Source organism: Camelus dromedarius, chromosome 4 (genome assembly GCF_036321535.1).
Source record: "Camelus dromedarius isolate mCamDro1 chromosome 4, mCamDro1.pat, whole genome shotgun sequence".
NCBI lineage: Eukaryota > Metazoa > Chordata > Mammalia > Artiodactyla > Camelidae > Camelus > Camelus dromedarius.
The window spans coordinates 9719169-9738941 of NC_087439.1; the positions used below are offsets into that span (position 1 = coordinate 9719169).

General features: G+C 55.9%; 1 protein-coding gene across 1 annotated transcript in view; it reads right to left on the bottom strand.

Moving 5' to 3' along the window:
- Positions 1–11811: 11811 nt before the first annotated feature.
- Positions 11812–19773, bottom strand: part of TFCP2L1 (transcription factor CP2 like 1) — a 50965-nt gene continuing 43003 nt past the window's right edge. Inside the window, exons 14-15 of the mRNA XM_031451237.2 lie at positions 19616–19667; positions 11812–18853 (exon numbers count right to left, since the gene is read on the bottom strand). Coding sequence (XP_031307097.1) covers positions 18807–18853; positions 19616–19667 — 99 coding nt within the window. The 3' untranslated portion in view covers positions 11812–18806. The remainder of the gene's footprint in view (positions 18854–19615; positions 19668–19773) is intronic.

The window sequence follows — 19773 nt, forward strand, 5'->3', positions numbered from 1 at the left end:
GCCTGGCCCATGCCAGACAGTTACTCTCACTCACTTTTTTTCTATTCCCTCCCTCCCCTTCCACTCCCTGTTCCTGGGGCTCCTTGGGTACATTCTGTTCCTACTGAGCTTCCTACTGAGCAGGGCGGCTGGTTCTCCCATGGACAGAGGGTCATCATTCCAGGCCCAGGCCTCCTACAGGGCCAGGGTGCGTGCCAGCCCCCAAATCTGTGGGGATCCCCCAGCTTTCCAGGTCAAGTTCAACACTCAGCTCAGCCCCAGGCCTATTCAACGATTGGGGCTGCTCTGTGCAGTCTGGCCTCCCCTCTTCCCCCACCTCCGGGCCCTCCGCATAGAAGTGCCACACAGACTTGCATGCACGCCATCCGCCTCCACATCCCGGGCACCCCCGCTGCTCCCTGCAGCCTCCTGGTGTTGCTCATTGCACTGTGGCTGTGCCAAAGGGTGCCTTTACATCTCGGAAACACTCAGCCAAGGAGGATGAGGTGAAAGGACATGGTGTCTGCAACTTACTGGGAAAAATGTTGGGAAAAATGTATCGCTGGAGGTAGAGGTAGATAAAGGATGCAGAAGATGATAGCGGATAAATAGGTAGATAAGTGATTGATATATAATAGTTAGACAGAGATGGAGAAGAGAAGAGAAAAAGCAAATGTGGCAAAATATTAACATTTTAAGGAATCTGAGTGAAAGATATTGGAAACTCTTTGTGTAATTCTTGTAATTTTTCTCAAAGTTTGAAATTAGTTAAAAATGCAGATCAGTTGAAAAAGCCGCTAACCTTGAGCCTCATCTCCAGAAAGTCCCCCAACCATCGAGGCCCAACCACCAGACCCTCCCCCGTGTCTTCGTGTTGTGTTGAATTCAGATCCAGGACCCAAATGACGAATGCGTGTCTCCAACCCTGGGCTCCGTGCTCCGAAATGCTCCAGCACGATGAGCAGAAACGCACCTTCGGGAGCTCACAGTCTCCGAGGGAAAGGAGCCCCCGCGCAGTGCACACACACAGGTGGCTGCAGTGCAAGCCCTGGCCAGGGCCACCATCCTGAGCCACACAGCCGCCCTCCCCCACATCGCAGCCACGGCAGCCGACGCCCGTGAGCCTGGGACCAGGACCTCCGAGAGCCCGATGTCCCAGCGGGGATGTGAAAGGCCGCGTGCATGGGAGGGGCCCGGCAGCCGAGAGCCAGGACTGGTGGAAGGGGCAGGGGGGCATCGGGTCTCTGTCAGATGAAGTCGCAGGAGGCTGGGTGGAGACCGAGGGCCTTGCTCTCCATGGAGCACCTGGTACAGGTGACGCAAGAACGAATGAAGCAAGCCCACCGTCCCTGGAGCGGACATCCTGTTGCCGGAGACCATCTGCCCTACACAGCCGGGGGGCTACAGCGCACCCTAGCGGCAGAGAGAGAATGACTGATTGGGGGGCTCCAGGGAGCAGTGGAAGTCCAGCTCCCAGGCGCTGAGCGGACTGCAGAAGCAAGGCAGGGGTCCTGAGCCAGACTCTGTTCTCATTTGCACCCAGGGCAGGGTACTAGGGGACCCTCCCCACCTCCTTTCCAAGGTGCACAAGACTTGGTCTAGAGGGAAGTCATGCTGGCCTTCCGCCCCGTCTGATTTCACACCCCAAGATGGAGAAGGCCCCATTACAATGCCCTGCCTTGCGAGAACCGTCTTCTTCCCCCACAACCCAAGGTCTCCGGTCTTCCCCAAGGTCACACCAAGGTCAGCCTTGGGCAAGGCGCTTTCTTCCACGTACTTGGGCTCCCAACCTGCCAGCCTTGGCAGAAGTCACTTCAGGGGCTCAGCATGCGGAGGTCAGGGTCCAAGCAGGGAAGAAAGATGTGGGTCAGAGAGACCTCTGTTCCTCCTCTGACCCTGTGGGACTGGTGGCTACCCCTCAGGTTGGCAAGCTGGCCCTTGCCTGGGATGGTTTCCAGGGGGGCCTGACTCTGCCACCTGCCTCTGATTCTGCAGTAACACAGCCTTTCCTCCGCGTGGGGTCTGCCCTAGACCCCAGGCTGGGCCCTGACCCTGGTGGGTGGCCTCACTCCAGGCTGGACTTCTTGGTCAGCAGGAGTGCTCTTGAGGGCTGGCTGGGGCCTGGCCCGGGGAGGGTGAGGGCACCGTCTGGGACAAAGCCCACAGCAGACAAGGAAGTGGACTCGTGGCGGAGAGGCTGGGCGAGGAGTCAGGCAGCAGGGCAGGAGTGAGGCTCTGACACTCTCCTGACAGCATCCCTGCTTTCCCTCTGTTCTCTCTTCCGGAAAATGGGTGCAGTAAAGCCCATTGTGAGGATTTTCCAAGAGAATGAAGCACAGAATCTGGCTCATAACAGACCTTCAGGAGATAGCAGTTCCCTGATTTTTCTTTACAAAAGTTTCACGTGGTGAGGTGTGAGCAGGCAATTCCCCTTCAGGGCGGCTGGGTTGGGGTGCCGAGCGCCAGCCCTCTGCTGTCCCTGCAAGGACTGCCGCCTTCAGGCCACGCCCCTCCCGGTGGCCGGTGGCCAGTGACTGACTGGCCTGGCGTGGACAGGATGCTCTGTCACCCCAATGCGAGGGCAACTCTGAAGGGTGGTCCAGCTTCGAGCTCCCTGCCGGGCCCATGAGGTCCCCGCTGAGACTGCTGGCAACTCAGCCTCTCCTCCTGCCCCTCCCGCTACCCTCACCCTCTTTCAGGGCTGACTGCCAGAGCATCCCCGTTCAATGTCCTGCACTCTGCTCTCTGTCCCAGAGTCGACTCCCCGGGGTGCCCAGCCTCCTATAGTCCAAAATCAGAATTGATATAAGAAAAACGTTAGATGGGCTTTGTGGCTTTACAAAAGAATCCTTTACTCTCCCAAAGAACTAACACACCACTGCCCTCCTGGAAAGGTGAGCTCCCAGTGCATTTAAACTGTGCTTCCCTTAAGCTGGGGGCAGAGATGCCTAGTGAGGGGCAGCTGGGCTCTGGCTCCTCAGAGTCAGTGTCCCAACGCAGGCCCCGGGCAGAGAGCCAGGTGGCCGCGGGTGTCACAGGGCCACTTCTGTCCCCACCATCTGGAGGCCTCCTCCTTCAGAGCCGTCACCCAGCACGAAGGACAATGGGCAACCCCAGGGGCCTCCCCTGCACGACTACTGCTGGTGGCTGGGTGAAGACAGCTTGTCCCCGGGGGACCCCGCGGGTGGAGCTCGGCCCCTCCTGCGCTAGGGACACGGACCCAACAGGTTTGCGGGAGAGGCTGGGAGAAAAACTGGGCGTTAGGAGGAGGAGGCAGAAGATTTTGGGGTCCACAGGAACCGCCCACCCTGCTGGGAGCACACCAAGGGCGGGGCCTTCACTTCTGCAGAATGACATGGTTCGCCAACTGAGCATTTCTCTCTCTTTCTTAAACCCATTTTATTGTGAAACTCACTGTGTATCCAGAAAAGGGCACAAAACAGACACACAGCTCGGTGACTTATCACAAAGCCAACACTCATGAAGTCACCTCAGGGGAGGAAATGGGACACGGAGACTCTGGAAAGTACCACCCGCCCTCCCCCAAAGTTAACCTCCAGCCTGACATTCTCAGCCATCACTCTCCTGTCTTTCTGCTGAACTGCACCACAGAAGTGTCCCTCAGTGCTCCTCAGTGTGCCCCCTCCGCCAAGCAGGCCTTCCTCCCACTTTCCTTCACTCGCCATCACTGACTGGTTACTGAGAGGTCTTCTTGGTTTTTTAATTTACAGTATGGTGTTTGTTTCAGGTGTACAGCACAGTGATTCATTTATACATATGTGAATATCCTTTATTGGGTTCTTTTCCATTATAAGTTATTACAAGGTATTGAATACAGTACTCTATGCTATACAATAGGTCCTTGTTGTCTATTTTATATATAGTATCTTGTATCTTTTAATCCCAAACTCCCAATTTATCCCTCCTCGCCCTTCCACTTTGGTAACCATGGTTTGTTTTCTATGTCTGAGTTCATTTGCATCATTTTTTAAGATTCCACATATGTGATATCATATGGTGTTTGTTTTTGTCTGACTTACTTCACTTAGTATGATGATCTCCAGGTCCATCCATGTTGTTGCAAATGGCATTATTTTATTCTTTTTCATGGCTGCGTAGTATTCCACTGTATTTATATACCACATCATCTTTATCCAGCCGTCTGTCGATGGACACTCAGGCTGCCTCCCTGTCTCAGCGGCTGTGACCACGGCAGTTGTGACCACGGCAACTGTGGACGGCACTGAGCGCACATCTAGAGGCTGAGCTTCATCTCAAGAGCCAAGCTGGCTGGTCCCCACTTCAGGTCATGGGGCGAGCTCCCAGCCTCCCCACACCCGGGTGTCCTGCCCCAACTCCAGGATCTCCTGGGTATCCTGTGTCCTTGCTGGACCCCAATGAGAACAGGCTGGAGAGGGCAAGCTTGGGTTATTTTCCTTAAACTGGAGACAAATAACACGGCCCCAGACCAAGAAAACTGATACCCATGGCAGCATTTTCTGCCCCGATCCCTCATTGGTCACCACGCAGCCCATCAGGACACTGGTCTCGAGCGCAGGTGGTGTCCCCAGTGGGAAAGATGGTGTGAAAAGGTTGGGGGGGGTACCCTAGCTGAGCAGCCAGAACTCCCTATTCGGGGAGTCGGCCCACACTTTCTGGCCTAGTGTTTACCACACACGAGTCAACGTTTTAAGCCTGAGGCTTTTCCTTGGAGAACAAGGACAGTAGCCCTGACTCACAGGTTATTACAAGGGTAAAAGTGGCCATTTAACTCTGTCTGCCGTCCATGGTGCGCGCGTCCTGTAAGTGGTGGTGACAGGTATCTGGGACAGTGACCCTCCCAACCCCAGCACTCCCGTCGCCCCTCACAAAGAGGTGCCCTGGCAGAGGGGAGCCGGGAGCCTGGCTCCTCCAGGCCAGAAGCCGCCCTCCACTGGCCTCAGCAGCCATCCTTTGGGCAGGTGCGCCAGTCCTTTGGGGCTTCCCCATGGTGTTCAACTGCCAGCATCTCCCATCTCCTCCTCCAGCATCCTTTCTGTCTCCTGAAGGCAGCCTCTCGCTGCTCTCTGGGTCCAGCCCAGCATAGCTCCCTCTGTGGCCACTCGGTCCCCGGAACCACCTACTCCAGGGCACGTTCCTGACTCCTCTGCTGCGGGAAGGGCCTGAGTCTGAGGACAGAGCCCGTGCCCAAGGACATAGGCACCTAGGTTCCTTCTCAGCCTGGGTGGGCCCCTGAGTCAGCAGGGCGCCTGGGCATGTGGCTCCTTTCTGTGGGCCTCTTGTTTCCCCGGCAGCAGTGACAGAAGAGTTTAGACAACCTCAAGGTTGTTCACCCCTTGCCCCATGCCGCCTGGGCATCCTCGGAACCTCCTCAGGAATCCATCTCACCCCTAAGTCTGGTGCCTCAGAGCAGCCCTGAGTTGGGGATGCTGGGCCACACATTGTTCTCTGTACTCTGAGCGACAGCTTTGAGGACCAGCAGCCTGGGCCATGTTGAGGGTTCCTGGCAGTCCCAGCTCTCTGGGGCTGTGTGACCCAGGCCTGGCTGGAGGGGCCCCATGGTGCCTACACCGTGTCCCCCTGCCCCCGACGTCTGTGCCAGAGATGTCGGGACAGAGACATCTCCCTCCTGCCTCACAGCCTCCCTCCTGCCTCACAGGGGCCCAGGTGCCCCCAGCCCTGCGCCCCAGGCTGGGGCCTCTGTTTTGTACACAAACACCCAGGACTGCAGCCTCAGAAACCCGAGGGCTAGTTTTGTCTTCCCCAAAACAATGTCCTTTTTTTCTTAAAGGCGCCTCTGCCCACTCGGGCTGGGGAGGCAAGTAGAGGCCAAGAGAGGAGGCAGCAGGAGGCAGCAGGAGGCGGAGGCGCTGGCAGCTGGCTCTCACTCTGCAGCGCCCGCTCCTCCACGGGGCCGGGTCCCCTGCACCGTCCCGGCCAGCGGCCAGGGAGCGCCGGGCTCGTGGCAGAGGCGGCTCCGAGCAACATGGCAAAGAAAACAAAGAATGAATATGGACTCAGAGCCCCTATGGCCCAGCCCACTTCGTACTTCCCTTCTCTTTTTGAGATGGTGTCTCCACTAAGGCAGAATCGAGCAGTGGTTTGGTGCTCAGCGTGTTTCTTGAGCAAGTTCACGAGCCTCCCTTCTCCAGACTCTTTCCTAAAACAGGGCCACTGAGGGAGCCTCGCTGTCGCGACTCCAGGCAGAGCCTGGTCCAGGGTCCATTCTTACCTAATGTGGGCAAATGGGAGACTGTTGGACTGGATTCCTCCCAGTGATACAGGAAAAAATATGGGGCGAGAGGAGGGCCAGGTCCCACGTCCCAGGTCCCAGGCGAGTCCCTGGGACGCTCCCCATCAGGTGCGGGTCCTAGGCTTCACACAGAAAAGAATTCAAGAGCAAATCACAGTTGAGTAAAAGTGCATTTATTCAGAGAGATGCACATTCCATAGACAGAGTGGGGACCATCCACACAGAAGGGAAAGCCGCCAGGAGGTGTGGGGGTGGTTAGTTTGTGGGAAGATTATTCCGACTACTTGGGGGAAGGGGCTGGGATTCCCAGGAACTGGGCCACTGCCCACTTTCTGGCCTTTTATGGTCAGCCTCTGAGCTGTCCTGGCAGCTGTGGGAGTGCCATGTAGCAGCTGCTGTATTACAATGAGCGTGTAATGAGGCTCAGGGTCTCCTGGAGGTCGAATCTCCCCCACCTTGGGCCTCAAGGCCGACTGGGAGTCGAATTTCCCACCTTCTTGGTGTTAATTTCTTTGTCATTCTTCTAATGGCTGTGTCCTCCCCCTTCCCTCCTGCCTCATCAGGATAGCTCTAACTTAAATCTTTTTTTTAATAATTATTTTTTCTAATAATTATCGTGGTGGTATTGCCCTATATTCTTGGTCTTTTTAGTGTTATCTTTTGGATACTTCACAGACAGTTTAGTTGGTCTACATATCCGTTCTTCTAATTCTTAAATCACTAACAATAAAAAACAAAAAAAAAGGCATCCAAAATGTTACTAAGAACACGTGGTTCCATCCAGGACTCTTGTGACCCTTTTCCTAGAGTCAGATTAACGCCCATCAGGGGCAGCAGGGACACCAGGGCGGCCAGCTTCCAGATGGACATTCAGACACAGCTGGACGCCCAAGGAGTCAGGATGGAGACTTCAGAAGCCCTCTCAGAGCCAGACCACCAGGTGGGAATTTGGGAGCTCCTCTCCCTCACAGCTGCGATGCTCTGACTGCCCAAAGGTAAAAGCAAAATTCTCCCTGCAGATCCTCTCCAGCCGACCAGCCGCAGGGGTTTGGGGGTGACAGTTGCATAACAGGGCACACCAGGCCCAAGGTTCCTGAAACAGGAGACTTCCAGACAGCTGATTAAGCCAGCTTTCAACACCTATCAGTTTAAGAGAACGCTGAGCTGACCATACAAGGCAGGGTCCCAAAGGTCAGTGGAAGGAGCCGTCTCTGAAACCAGGGCTGAGCAGAAGGCACTCGGGACGAGGTGCTAAGGCCTGGGGGTCAGGAACCCAGGGGGACCCAGAGGCAGAGCTGCACAGGGAGGGCCCTGGGGATGGGCTTCCAGAGGACAGAGGCAGCAAAGGGTCATTGGGGAAGATGCCCGCTCGGTGACCATGAACAGGTCTGGGGACCCAGGGGCCCTGGCAGAGGCCAGGCTCTGAGTTACAGACTTACCAGGCTAGCCCCCTGGCTGTGTGCCCCCTTCCTTACCCCTACCTTCCCTGTCCCTGGGGCCTCTGAAGCACTGCCTGAGGGAGGAGGAGGTCCTGGCTCATCCCTCAATGCAGCCCAAGGCATGGTTGAGACAGGGCCATGACGGGGAGTGGAAGGAGACATGGGGCAAAGGGCACCCCACAACCACCCAGACATCCTGGACCCTCCTTCCCAGCCCGGAGCAGTGCTCCTTCCCCCTCTCCAGCCCCACTGCCTTCTTCCCAGAGCCCTCCAGCTGACAGACACCCACTGTCAGAAGCCCAGCTCTGCTCCATGGCCAGCTATGTGTCCTTGAGTAGACTGTCCAGCCTCTCTGAGCTCTGGCCTCCTCATGGGCAACGTGTAGACTTTAACCCCGCCTCAAAAGGTGCGGGGAGCACTGGGTGAGATCACAAAATGTCAGAGCAAAACTCTTCCTCCACCCTCTGCTGTTCAGTGCCTGGGGCCAGAGAATTAAATGGACAGCAGACAAGTCAGCAAGAAAAAAGACAGATTTTTATTCTCTCATATAGGAGTTCACTGAAAAACGTGACTGCAGGAGACAGGTGGAACTGGGGACTCATACACCATCCTAACTGGGGTGGGGCGGGAGAAGGGTACTTTGGGAAAACATATGGCTCTTAGGAATGACAAGGGGGCCCCCAGGAGAACAGAGAGGAGAGATGATAGTTTTCTGACAGTGTTTGCTAAGTGACTTCTTATCCCAGTGGAAACAACTTCTTCTCTCCAGTGATAGGAGTCAGTCTTCCCTGGTTGTGAGACTCCTGGGGAGAGGATTTATGACAGCTGAATTCCTTTGGAAGGCTCTGCTTTTAGGCACATAAGGAGAGTTCAAAATAAAAATCAAAAACCCAAAAAACTCAGACAAACAACAAGTCTATACTGAACAGCTCAGGGAACTATATTCACTATCTTGTAGGAACCTGTAATGAAAAAGAATATGAAAATGTTTTCCATGTATGCATATATGTGACTGAAACATTATGCTGCACACAAGAAATTGACGCAGCACTGTGAACTGATTTATTTCAATAAAAAAAACAGAACTCTCCGCGGTGGTGTTTTCTGGCCCCTTCAGGAGTCAGCATGGCCCTTGGCACACAGGAGGTACCTGCTGCGGGGCACTTCCTGGGCCCCCTCCCCCAGTGCCTGGGCCTTCCCCATCCTTCATTCTCCTATCCTGTCCCCGACCCCTCCCACCACAGCCCTCTCTGTGCTGTAAGCTCAGAAGCGAAACGGAGGTCCTGCTGGTCTGGGCCCCACACAAGCCCTCCTTCAGGCCTTGCGCCCTCACCCGCCAACCACCACATTGCTGTCATTTACTCACTCAACAAACCCCAGGCTGGACTCCAGTGTGGCAGTGATCAGGCAGACCAATTCCGTCCCCGAGGGGCTCTGCCCAGTGACAGAGCCGACAGACAAACGGACAGTTCAGCCTGTGCACGGGAGCCCAGGGTAGCTCAGAGGAAGAGTGAGTCTGGCACGCCCGTAGCTCACTGGTGCCGGGAGGGAGCTGGGCCCACAGAGATACTGGATGGGGTGGGGAGGAAAGGGAGGAAGCGCGGGCGGGTTTCCCTCCATCCACCTTCTCCACGCCCTTCCCCACTCCGTGGCAGGCTTCCCAGATGATCAGATATTCCAATAGCTGTTCCTGCCCGATAAACTGTCTCCAGATAACCCCTTTCTCTCGTAATTGAGTTTAAATATTGATCCACCCAATCAAGGCAGGTTAATATCCAACCAGCTGAGCTCCCAGCTGCCAGGCCCCCTTCCCTGCAGAACTGACAGGGCTGAGAAGGGGACAACCTGGGGGCATCGCTTTCCTTGGACAGTATGTTTGTGGGGGGCCTCGGACTGGAGGCTGTCCAGCCCTGGCTCTGCCCTCAACGGGCTGGTCCCCCTGGTGGGTCCAAGGATTGTCTCCAAGCTGAGCCTGCAGTCCAGCTTTCACATGCAAGGACCAGGCGAGGGCAGAGGACAGGGTCCCTTTGGGAACTGAAAACGGTCTGGGCAGGAGGGCGCAGAGGGAGAAGCACTTCTGCTCTGGTCACTGCACTTGGCCGGGAGAACAGGCCCCCACATTGCTCCTTAAGGACGCTGCTTGGCTGGCCCTCAGCTGGTTCCTTCAGTCTCCTGGGAGTTTTGTTCCTGTGAGTTGGCCCCCAAGGGCTCATCCTGTCTAACATGCTCCTGATGGAATCAATCTCCAGCCCACGGGACAGAGGCCCAGAGAGTGGGCGCCCTGCTCCCCTACTGGTGATGTTCCCTGGTCCCGTCTGTGATGTGTGAGCCACTGCAGCCCAGGAGAGGGGCCAAGTGGCTGCTGCCCCTGGTGCAGAGCAGACGGGGAGTGAAGAGCTGGCAGCCTCCACGCCTGCAGCAAGGAGGCCTCGGCCTCCCCTGCATCAGGTTTCACAAGCAAAATCAGCTTCCCCTAAAGGGAGGACGGACCACCCCCCAGCTGGGATCCCAGTCCTCAGCTTTAGGTGGCCTTCGTGTCTGCTGACCCAACACCCCGCAGACCCCTGCCTACCTGTAGCTCACACCCGAGTCTGCATCTGAGTGACTTGCTCTCCCCTCCAACACCACTGCTTCAAGAGAGCAGGTTCCTCCGGGCCGGCGATTCTCAAAGTGGGGTCCCCCAGCAACCCCCCAATAAAAATGCAAATTCCTGGCCTTCCTGCTGACCCAGAAGCTCTGTGGGTGGACCTTCCCAGTGATTCTGGAGCTGGAGACACTGGTTCTCAGCAGGGGCTACAAAGGGACCACCCCCCTGAATCACAAACCAAGAGTGAAGCCTCTCAGGACCTTTTAAAACTCTTTACAGAAACCAAACCCATTTCATCCACATAACAATGCTGTGAAGCTGGCGTAATTAGTCCCATTTTTCGGATGAGAAAATCAAGACACAGAAAAGTTAAGTAGCCTCGCACAAGGCTGCAAAGCTGGATGCTGAATGTGACCCCAGGCTGTTCTCCAGCACATCAGGAGTTCTCAGAGTGTGGTCCCTGGACCCTCGGCACCAGCACTGACTGTGGCTTTCTAGAAGTAACAAACACTTAGGCTGTAGCTCAGATCCACTGAGTCAGAGACTGGGCCCAGGCCCTACAGTCTGTTGAATGATTCTGGTGCTGTCTGAGGACCACAGCTCCCCACCCTGCTGCCTGAAAAAAAATTCATGTGGAATTCATCCTGGAAGCTTCTTGCCCCGGTCACGGCTAAGGTAACGTCTGCTTCGTGTAGACTATCTGGCCGTGAGGCTCTGCTCCTGCCAGGGGAAGGCAGCTGGCCGCTGGGAGGGCCTGACCGGGGTACTCGGTGTGTCCTGGGCACCCACCATCGGGAGTGCGTCCTTTTGCTCACATCTGAGGTCCCTGTTGGGGCAGAGGCCACAGGGGCAGATGGGTAGCCAGTAGCCAAGCCAGAAAGACTGGGTGAAGGGGGTTGACTCCCAGGCTCTGGCCCCCGATGGCTCTGTGGCCTTGGCAAGCTTTTCAACCCAATGCCACCTGCCCCTTCTTAGTTAGAACTCCATGGCATTTCTGGGGCACATAGTGAACAAAGCAGACGCCGTCCCTGCCATGATGTGTGCGACCCTGTGTCAGGATGGTGGGCACATCCTGGGCGGGGAAGTCGACCTGGCAGGTCAGGACCCACATTTGACCCACATTTGTAAAGAAAACGTGAAACAGAAAAGTTCCAGTATTGTCTTGGGAAACTCTTGCCAATGTGCGTCCTGAGTAACACTGTAACCTCAAAGGACTGCTGCATGATCTGCCCTGATCCCCGATGGCCACCTGTCTACTGTGATCCCCACAACATCACTCTGCTGTGGACTCTGGAAAATACCCAGCTGCCTCCCCACTCAGAGCTCCCACCCCAAGCTGCTCCACACCCTCGGGAGCCCCGTCCCACCCAGCTTGGTCCTGTCTCACTGACAAGAAGACTGAGGTATGGGGACACTGAGTAGCTTGTTCTGAATCGTGTGGTTCTGGGAGCCCAACCTCAGACCTGGCCCCTCAGTAAATGGTAAATCTCACGTTGTATGTATTTCACTACAGTTTTAAAACATTAAAAGGCCAGAGGGCTCAGCCACCAGGGTTTCTTACAAACGAGTTTTATTTGCATTCTGACCCATGCCCAGATCCCACATGCAGATTTCTCGTCCGCACGATGATACAGTAACAAGTGCAAAATATGCTTTATTTCAGGTACAAAAACAATGTGGCAGCGTGACAACTCCTGCCCTGATGCTCACCTCCCCATGACCCACCCAAGGGCCACACCACCCCAGCAGGGACTCCCACCACCTGCAGAGAAGGGCCACCCAATCTGGAGAAAGGTGAGAAAGTCACACTTTAAGAAAGAAATCACTTCACATACACAAAACATTGGAGAACTCAGTACCGAGTTTCTGCCCAGGAGCTTGAGGGAGGCACACAGAACAATCCCCGCTTTCTTCCATCCTTTAACAACCAAGCCCCACCGACATTTCCCATCCAGGCTACACGGAGCCGGTGACAAGCCAGCACGAAAGTGAACGCTGCAGATGGAGGAGCCGCCCGCGTGTCCCGGACCCTGACACCCACATCTGATTTCTCAGTCTTGACTTTCTTGGAAACCGGGCTGCAAGGAGGATCAAATAGGGTTAAGAGCAAAACACCGAGCCCCGATCCCAGCCCAGGAGAGGCCGGTGGGCACCAGCAACTGTTGGTCCTTCCAGAGGACCCACTGCAGCATCCGGCGAGCTGCACAGGGGCCAGAGAGACGGGCCAAGGCACACACAGGAGGACAGGCCGCCCCAGCTGGATCGCAGCCTGTGGGCCAGCTTCTCCCCAGGGCAGAGCCGGAAACTGGGCCCTGGAAACCCTCACGGGCGGCCGGGGAGGCCCCTCTCTGTCACCACGCGAGGCCGCCACACACAGTCCCCTCTGCAGGAGGAGGGGCAGCAAAACACACAGAGACTGGGGGGCCCGGAGACCAGCTGGAGGTGACAGTCACCTCCCGGGACAGGAGCGCTCCAGTGACCTAACTCAGGAAGCCGCCACCCACCCCGGGGCACCAGCGCGATACCCTTGCACCCTCAGGTCTCTGGGAACCAGCCAGCAGGGGAAAGCAGGGAGGACAGGACTGATTCCTGAGGGGCTGGGGGCCCACCGGGGCGACAGGGCCCGGCCACGTCACCAGCCAAGCGGCAGGGAAGAGTCAAAGGCCACTCAGCTGCATGATTCTCTTCAAAGCTCAAAACAAATACTTTTTATTATTTTAAACAGTCCTTAATCTCTAGGATTTTCTTCAAGATAACCGGGGAACCGAGTGCACCAGAGGTCTAGCTCAGGGTTAGCCAAGTTTTCCTGTAAAGGGCTCCACAGTACGTGCTTCTGGCTTCAAGGGCCAAGAGGAGGCAGATCAATATTATGTCAGCCTAAGAGGACACGGACGACAGCAGCGTTCTGATGATGACGTTCAGAATGTAATGGCGGGGTGCGCTTCTGGTGACACGGGGGTGCTGACAAAGACTGGAATTGGGGGAAGGGTGACGTTTCACTTCATTGGGTTCAAAGACAGGGCTCCCTTGTCACCAGACAGACCACAGGACCCCGCAGTTTGCCGCAGTGGACATTAATCACCGTGGAGATTAGGTGCCGGGAACGGGGTTGCTAATGTGGTTCTGTCCTTGAGGAAGGACTGAAAACTTCTCACAGTAAAAGTCTTCCCTGCTCCCTGCGGCCCACCCCCAGGCTCCTCGGGGTGAGGGCAGGACGCTGCCCCTCTGAAGGGGTCCAGTTTGGCTGCCGGGATGGCAGGGCTGCTCAGCCCACGACGAAGCAGTGACCACCCCTCCCCACCCAACCCCATCGGCTGCCCCACGCCAAGCAGCAAATCCACCTCTCAGAGCTACTTCTTGGGGACCTGGCAGCTAGAAGTCCCCTACATGGTAAAAAGGGTCAGGGGGACAGCGGATCCAGACAGGGGCCACTGGCAAGGGAGCCACTACTCAGAACTGTCAGCTGTCCCCCAAGGAACAGAGGCGGAGGGAAGAAAGCCCAGGAGGAGCTTTGCAGAGAGCCCAGCAACCTTCGCAGAAAGCCTCTGGGTGGGCCCCAGGAAGGAGGCCCGGAGTGGCCTGGTCAGCACCTCACTGCCCACAGGCCACACCCAGGGCTTCGCTGCAACCTCCACATCTCTAGGCCAGGGCCACCCGAAGACCCCCACTTCCCGGTCCCCAGGATACGGGGCGGGGAGTGGGGGGGGGCTGGAGGCGATCAGAGAGGGTGTACGAACATTCCTCCTGGCCAGCCTGATTGCTGATGTCAGGTGCAGAGGATGTAACCCCAGGGGACAGTGTTAAGTGGGGCGGTTGGGTGGAAGGCCGAGTCCACGGGCCTTGCTGTGGGGGTCCTGGTGGTCAGAGGTCAACTGCCAGCACTTCTCCCCTCCGAGAAGAGCTGGACTCAGGGTGCACGTTTCCCACCAGTCAGGGCGGCTGTGCCCGACCAGCTTCACCCACATAGTCTGAACCCAGAGCAGCACAGCAGTGATCACCCCATCGAGCTACGCTGAGGACACTCAGGGTGGCGCTGACGCCAGATGCCAGGCACGGGGCGGGGAAAGGGGTCCATGTGCGCACACACGTGCACACACACACGTGTCCACGACGTGGGCACAGAGCCGGCCAACGCTGAATCCAGCTCAGGCTCCAGGGAACAGCTGGAGGATGGTATGCAGAGGGGTTGAAGTCAGCCCAGTTGTGAGCTGGACTGGATTCTTGCAGACATGACTGAGACAGCTGTCCAAGAGCGCGTATCCCTGCGGGAGTGCCAGTGGTGCTGCGCACCTCCGGGAAGCACACGCGACGCCCTGCCGGCTGTGGGGCTGACGGAGGGAAAACGAGAAAGCCCGGTGGCCCTCATGCTCCGCAAGTGGCTGAGTCAGCGCAACCCCCGTCTCCCAGCCCCTGACTTGAGAGAGAGAAGCCCAGAGACACATGACAAGTGAGGGTCTGGGGTCCCGGGACCCCCGCCTCTTGGTCCCCTGTCCTTTCCAACTCGCCCCACCCCAACCCCACCTTTCCATCTTCTCTGCCAGCCTGCAGGCTGCCTCCCTCCACTCCACTGACGACAGCAAAGGGCTTTTCCATTTTTCCCATCAACTCGTTAATGATTTTCAGAACCTGAGCTACTCAGGCCAGCCCCCGAAGCCACTCTGGACTTGGAAACTTGGGACACACTGCCCTTCCAGCTCCAAACTGCTCCCAGGAAAGCCCCCTCTAGGTCAACAGCTCTTCCAAGAGGCCCCGGCAGGAGGTCACCAGGGCAACATCTGACCTAGTTTAGGACCCCACACCCAGACTTCAAACCCCACGCCCTCCTGCTCTTTCCAAAGGCACAGCATCCCTTCCCCCAGCAGATTCTACTGGCCCCCACCCCCAATTCAAAAGCCTCTGTCTTTACTGTCAAGGTGCAATGCGGTAACCAGGTTTATCACAACCTTGCAAACAGACACCTGCCCAGCAAAGCAATGTGAGGGCCCTGGGTGAGGAACCCAGCCTCGGCTGCTGGTTCCTGACAGCAGCCTGAGCACACAGCATGTCCCCTCCCAGGGCAGGGTGCGCGGGGCGGGGCGGGGGGGGGGGGTCCTTCTAAAAACTGCTGCTGTCAGGGAGAAGCTGTGCCGAGAAAGATGGGGGTGGAGAGGGCGGCTCCAGGAGGGGCGCCTGGTCCAGCAGACCCAGACTCTGGACTCAGGAAGCAGTGGACAGGAGCGGCTCTGTACTTTAATAAGATGAAAAAGCTGAAACAAAAACCTGCAGCCAGCTCCTCTGACCCCAGTGGCAGGTACAAACTGTTGAATTAGGCAGCTAAAGCATTTTGGTACCAAATTACCATGCGTATTCTTTTTCGGTATTTACTATTTCCCACTTCCTTGTAAGCAACAAGATTGAACTACAACCATCAGGAGACAGTAAGCAGCAGACGCAGAGGGCATTCCTGAGAACGGAAAACCCTACTGACAGCAAACTTAAGGTAACAGACCTTTATGAGAATGAGATTTGGAATGAAGAAATAAAAACATTAGCTGACCACTATTTTAGAATTGAAATTTTAGCCTGTCATCACCTGGCCTGGGTAATGGCATCTCTGAGGTCTCGTGAAGGACAGGCACCTTGAAAGGCTGGACCTTGGGAAAGTTCGTCCACTTCTCTGTGGCTCAGTTTTCTCAAGAAAGGAAACGACTGGTCTTGCCCTTCTCCTCGGGCCCCAGGACTAGTGCGTGGAGCTAGACCACGCACCAAGAAAGACTGCAGAGCATCAGAGAGGGACACTGCCCAGGCATGCAGTGACAGGAACGGGGAGACAGCAGGAAGAGAACACAAAGCCAGCTGTAAAAATGGTGGACCCAAACTTGGCTGAGCTTAAAAAAAAAGGCAGGAGGGAGGGGGGCACAAGCTTCTTAATGACAGCCCTGTGTCATGGAAAAAAAGACCCAGTAAGAATCGGGGTCCCTAGCAAATGTGCGCAGGCAATTCCACGGGGATTCCAACAGCCTTTTCAGCAAGTGGTGTGGAACATCTGGACATCTCTACGTGAAAGAACGAAGTCAGACCGCAACCTCACACCATATAGAAAAACGAACTCAAAATTAATCAAAGACTGCTGGAGAACTAAAGCTGTAAGAACTCCTGGAAGAAAACATAAGCAGAAATCTTGATGTTGGGTTAGACAATGGTTTCTTAGATATGACACCCAAAGTACAACAAATAAAAATAGGGAGCTTAAAGACATCATCAAAATTAAAACCTTTGTGCCTCAAAGGACATCAGAAGAAAGTGAAGAGAACCCACAGAAGTGGGGAACGTTTTGACAAACCACACATCTCATAAGGGACCTACATCTGGATTATACAAGGAACTCAGACAACTCAGTAATAAAAAGACAAACTAAGAACGGGCACAGGACACGAATGGACATCACTCCAAAGAAGACATACCAATGGCCAGTGACACATGAAGAGGGATGCTCAGCGTCACCAGCCATCAGGGAGGTGCAGATCCAAACCACAGTGAGGTGCCACTTCACGCCCACTGGGATGGCTGCAATCAAGGGGACAGACAACAGCAAGTGCTGGCGAGGATGTGGAGAAACTGCAACCCTCATACACGGATGGGGGTGCACAGTGATGCAGCTGCTTTAGACTGTTCTGTCTGGCAGGTCCTCAAAAAGTTAGACATAGAGTGACTCTATGACCCAGCAACTCCACTCCTACGTATTTTCCTAAAAGAAATGGAAACATACGTGTACACCAACGCTGGTACAAACATATTCATAGCAGCCTTATTCATAATGGCCCCAAAGTAGAAACAACTCAAACATCCACCAGTGATGGATGGATAAACAATGTGGTCTATTCAAAGAATGAAATATTACTCAGCTATAAAAAAGATTGCAGTACTGATACGCTCTCAGCGTGGATGGCCCTAGAAAACACATGCTAAGTGGGAAAAAGCCAGTCACAAAAGACCACGTACTGTCTGGTCCCACACGCAAGAAACGTCCAGAACAGTCAGCTCTAAAGAGAGAGAAGGGCCATGGGTGCCCAGGTGGAGAGCAATTGGAAGGAAAGTCGGAGAGCCTTGGTAAGGGCACAGGGTTTCTTTAGGTGTGGGTGATGAAAACGTTCTAAAGCTGATTGTGGTGATTCTGTGAATTTACTAAAAACTGTAGGCTTGTACGCTCTACATGGTAAACTGTACGGTATGTGAGTTACAACTCAATAAACCCATTATACACTACCCTCCCCCCTGCCCCGGAAGGAAAAGGAATCAGGGAGCTGTCCTTACTCTGCAGGCACCACACCCAACACAGTTGTGACCAGGGCCCATTTCACTCCCAGAAATGCCCCGCGTTGCATGTCAGACGCATGTCATTACTTCATCACTATGTGATGTCAGGCAGGTGGCTCTGCCCCTCTGGCCTTCAGTTCCTCCCTTTGTAAAGGCAAGGTCTACCCAGTTCTGACCACCTCCACATTCCACACAAGCTCCCATGGAAAAGCTGTAAGACCCTGCTCCGCTGGCCACAGTGCTCACCATGCTTTGGAAGATAAACCCTAAGTTAGCAAAGAGCTGAAGCCCTGGGTCCCAGGAAAGAAAGACAAGGCAAAGACTAACTCCTAGCCTGCCAGTCACTGATATTCCCCAAGGTCAGGCCACTAAGAAAGGTGATGCCAACGCAGGCCAAATGCTCCGAACACACCCTCTACAGAGGCAGAAAATACAGCATCCCCAGGAAGCCTGGCAAGTCAGGCGGTGGTCCACCAAGGTCCTCTCTAAATGGGACTTGGTGAGTCCATCCAAGAGGGCCTGGAATCGGACAAGGCAAGGTCACCTGATCACACAGCGAAGGCTCAGCTCCCAGCCCTCCTTACCCGTGACTGCTTAGGAAATAAAATTCTACCCACGGTGCTCAGGAGCAAGCCTTTGGTTCTTCTCCCTCTTATACTCACGAGACTGTGCCTAAGAATCGTCTTTCTACGCACCCACTCCGACCGCCAAGGGCCTTAGAACTAGCTCTGTGTGGCCCTGGGGTGTGTCCCCCACCCCGTGCAGAGATGTGGGCCCACCTCGGGGTCTTCAGAGGTGGAAGAAGCAGGCACAGAATTAACCCACCTCCTACCCACCCACCCGGGAGCAGGACAGATGGACAGCACCAGGGTCACTGAGACAGACTCAAAGCACCCTGTCCCAGCTGTCCTGGTCACGGGCTGGTTACCGGAGGGGACGGCGGCGGCTGGAGGCAGGAGAGCGGCCGGAAGGAGGACACAGGAGGAACCGGATGCCCAGTGGACTAACTAGCCTCCCGCCAAGGGAGTGAGGGGATCAGAGAAGCTGCCCCCACTGTCTGCTCTTCAGTATGGTGGGGCGGGAAGAACGAGGAGCTGCCCCAAAGCCGGAGCGAGGAGGGAGGGAGAGAGACTCGGCCTCGCGGGCACAGGCTGGGAGCGGTCCCTCCGGCGCGGCTCAGGGCTGCGGCGTCTACATCGGGGGTCCGGGGGTCCTTGGGGCTGGGAGTGGAGGCGGCTCGCGCTGCTTCGACTCAAAGGCCACATTTCAGGATGACGTGGTAGCCGTCATTGCTCTCGGCTGCAAGAAGAAACACGGGGTTCTCCTCCAGCAGGAAGGCACGGGCTGCAGCACCCGGGCATCTCGGGAGGCACGGGACCAGGGTACCAGCCGAAGCCGGCCGTGATCGTTGGCAGAGATGCCAAAACAAGACGCAGAGCAAAGCGTGCTGACGAATGCAGAGGTTTCAACGCACGCTATGCCTCGTGGGGTCTCTCCAACAGCCAGCCTCTCCACCACAGCCCGAGGCCCTAGGACTAAGGGACCTGGTCCAAGGCGGCAGAGGACTTCCATTTGGATGCACTGCCCACACTCCCCGGCCCAGCCCCACGGCAGCTCGCAGCTGGCCCTTCCTGTCTCCTGGCACATGAACTCTTCTCAGCTCAGACCCCTTCCTCAGGGGGCCCTCTCGCTGCCGTGGGTCCCCCTGCCCCGAGTCCCCGACCCACGCCACCTGCAGGCTCAGATGCTGGACTCCACCTTGCTCTCCCTGGACACCCACACTTAGAAAAATTCAAATGCATCCAACTTCCCCACCCTGGGTTCACGGAGAGCTCATGGCCTGGCCAGGAATTCCCTTTCCAAGCGACCTTGGGGCCAGGCTCACCAGTTCTCCCATGTTCAAGGTTAGGTTTTACAGGAGGCTTGCATTTCTTTTTCCCAGAGAATGTCTGCAGGTAACATTCTCCAGGGGCCCACTTCCTGGTCTGCCTCTCCCCCGACTCCGTCAGCCCAGGGGACACAGACAACAGACTTTCATTAAACAAGAAAGGAAGGGGTTACCTTTCAAGGTACTGAGGATGAAACAGGATTCATCTTGGAAGTTCTGCACCATCTGAAAGACAAGAGAGACCGTTCCCTTCGCCACTGAGTTCCGGGCACGAGAAGCCTCAGTGACACGGGGCTCAGCCAGTCGCCGCCACCAGAAATGCCAGTCACAC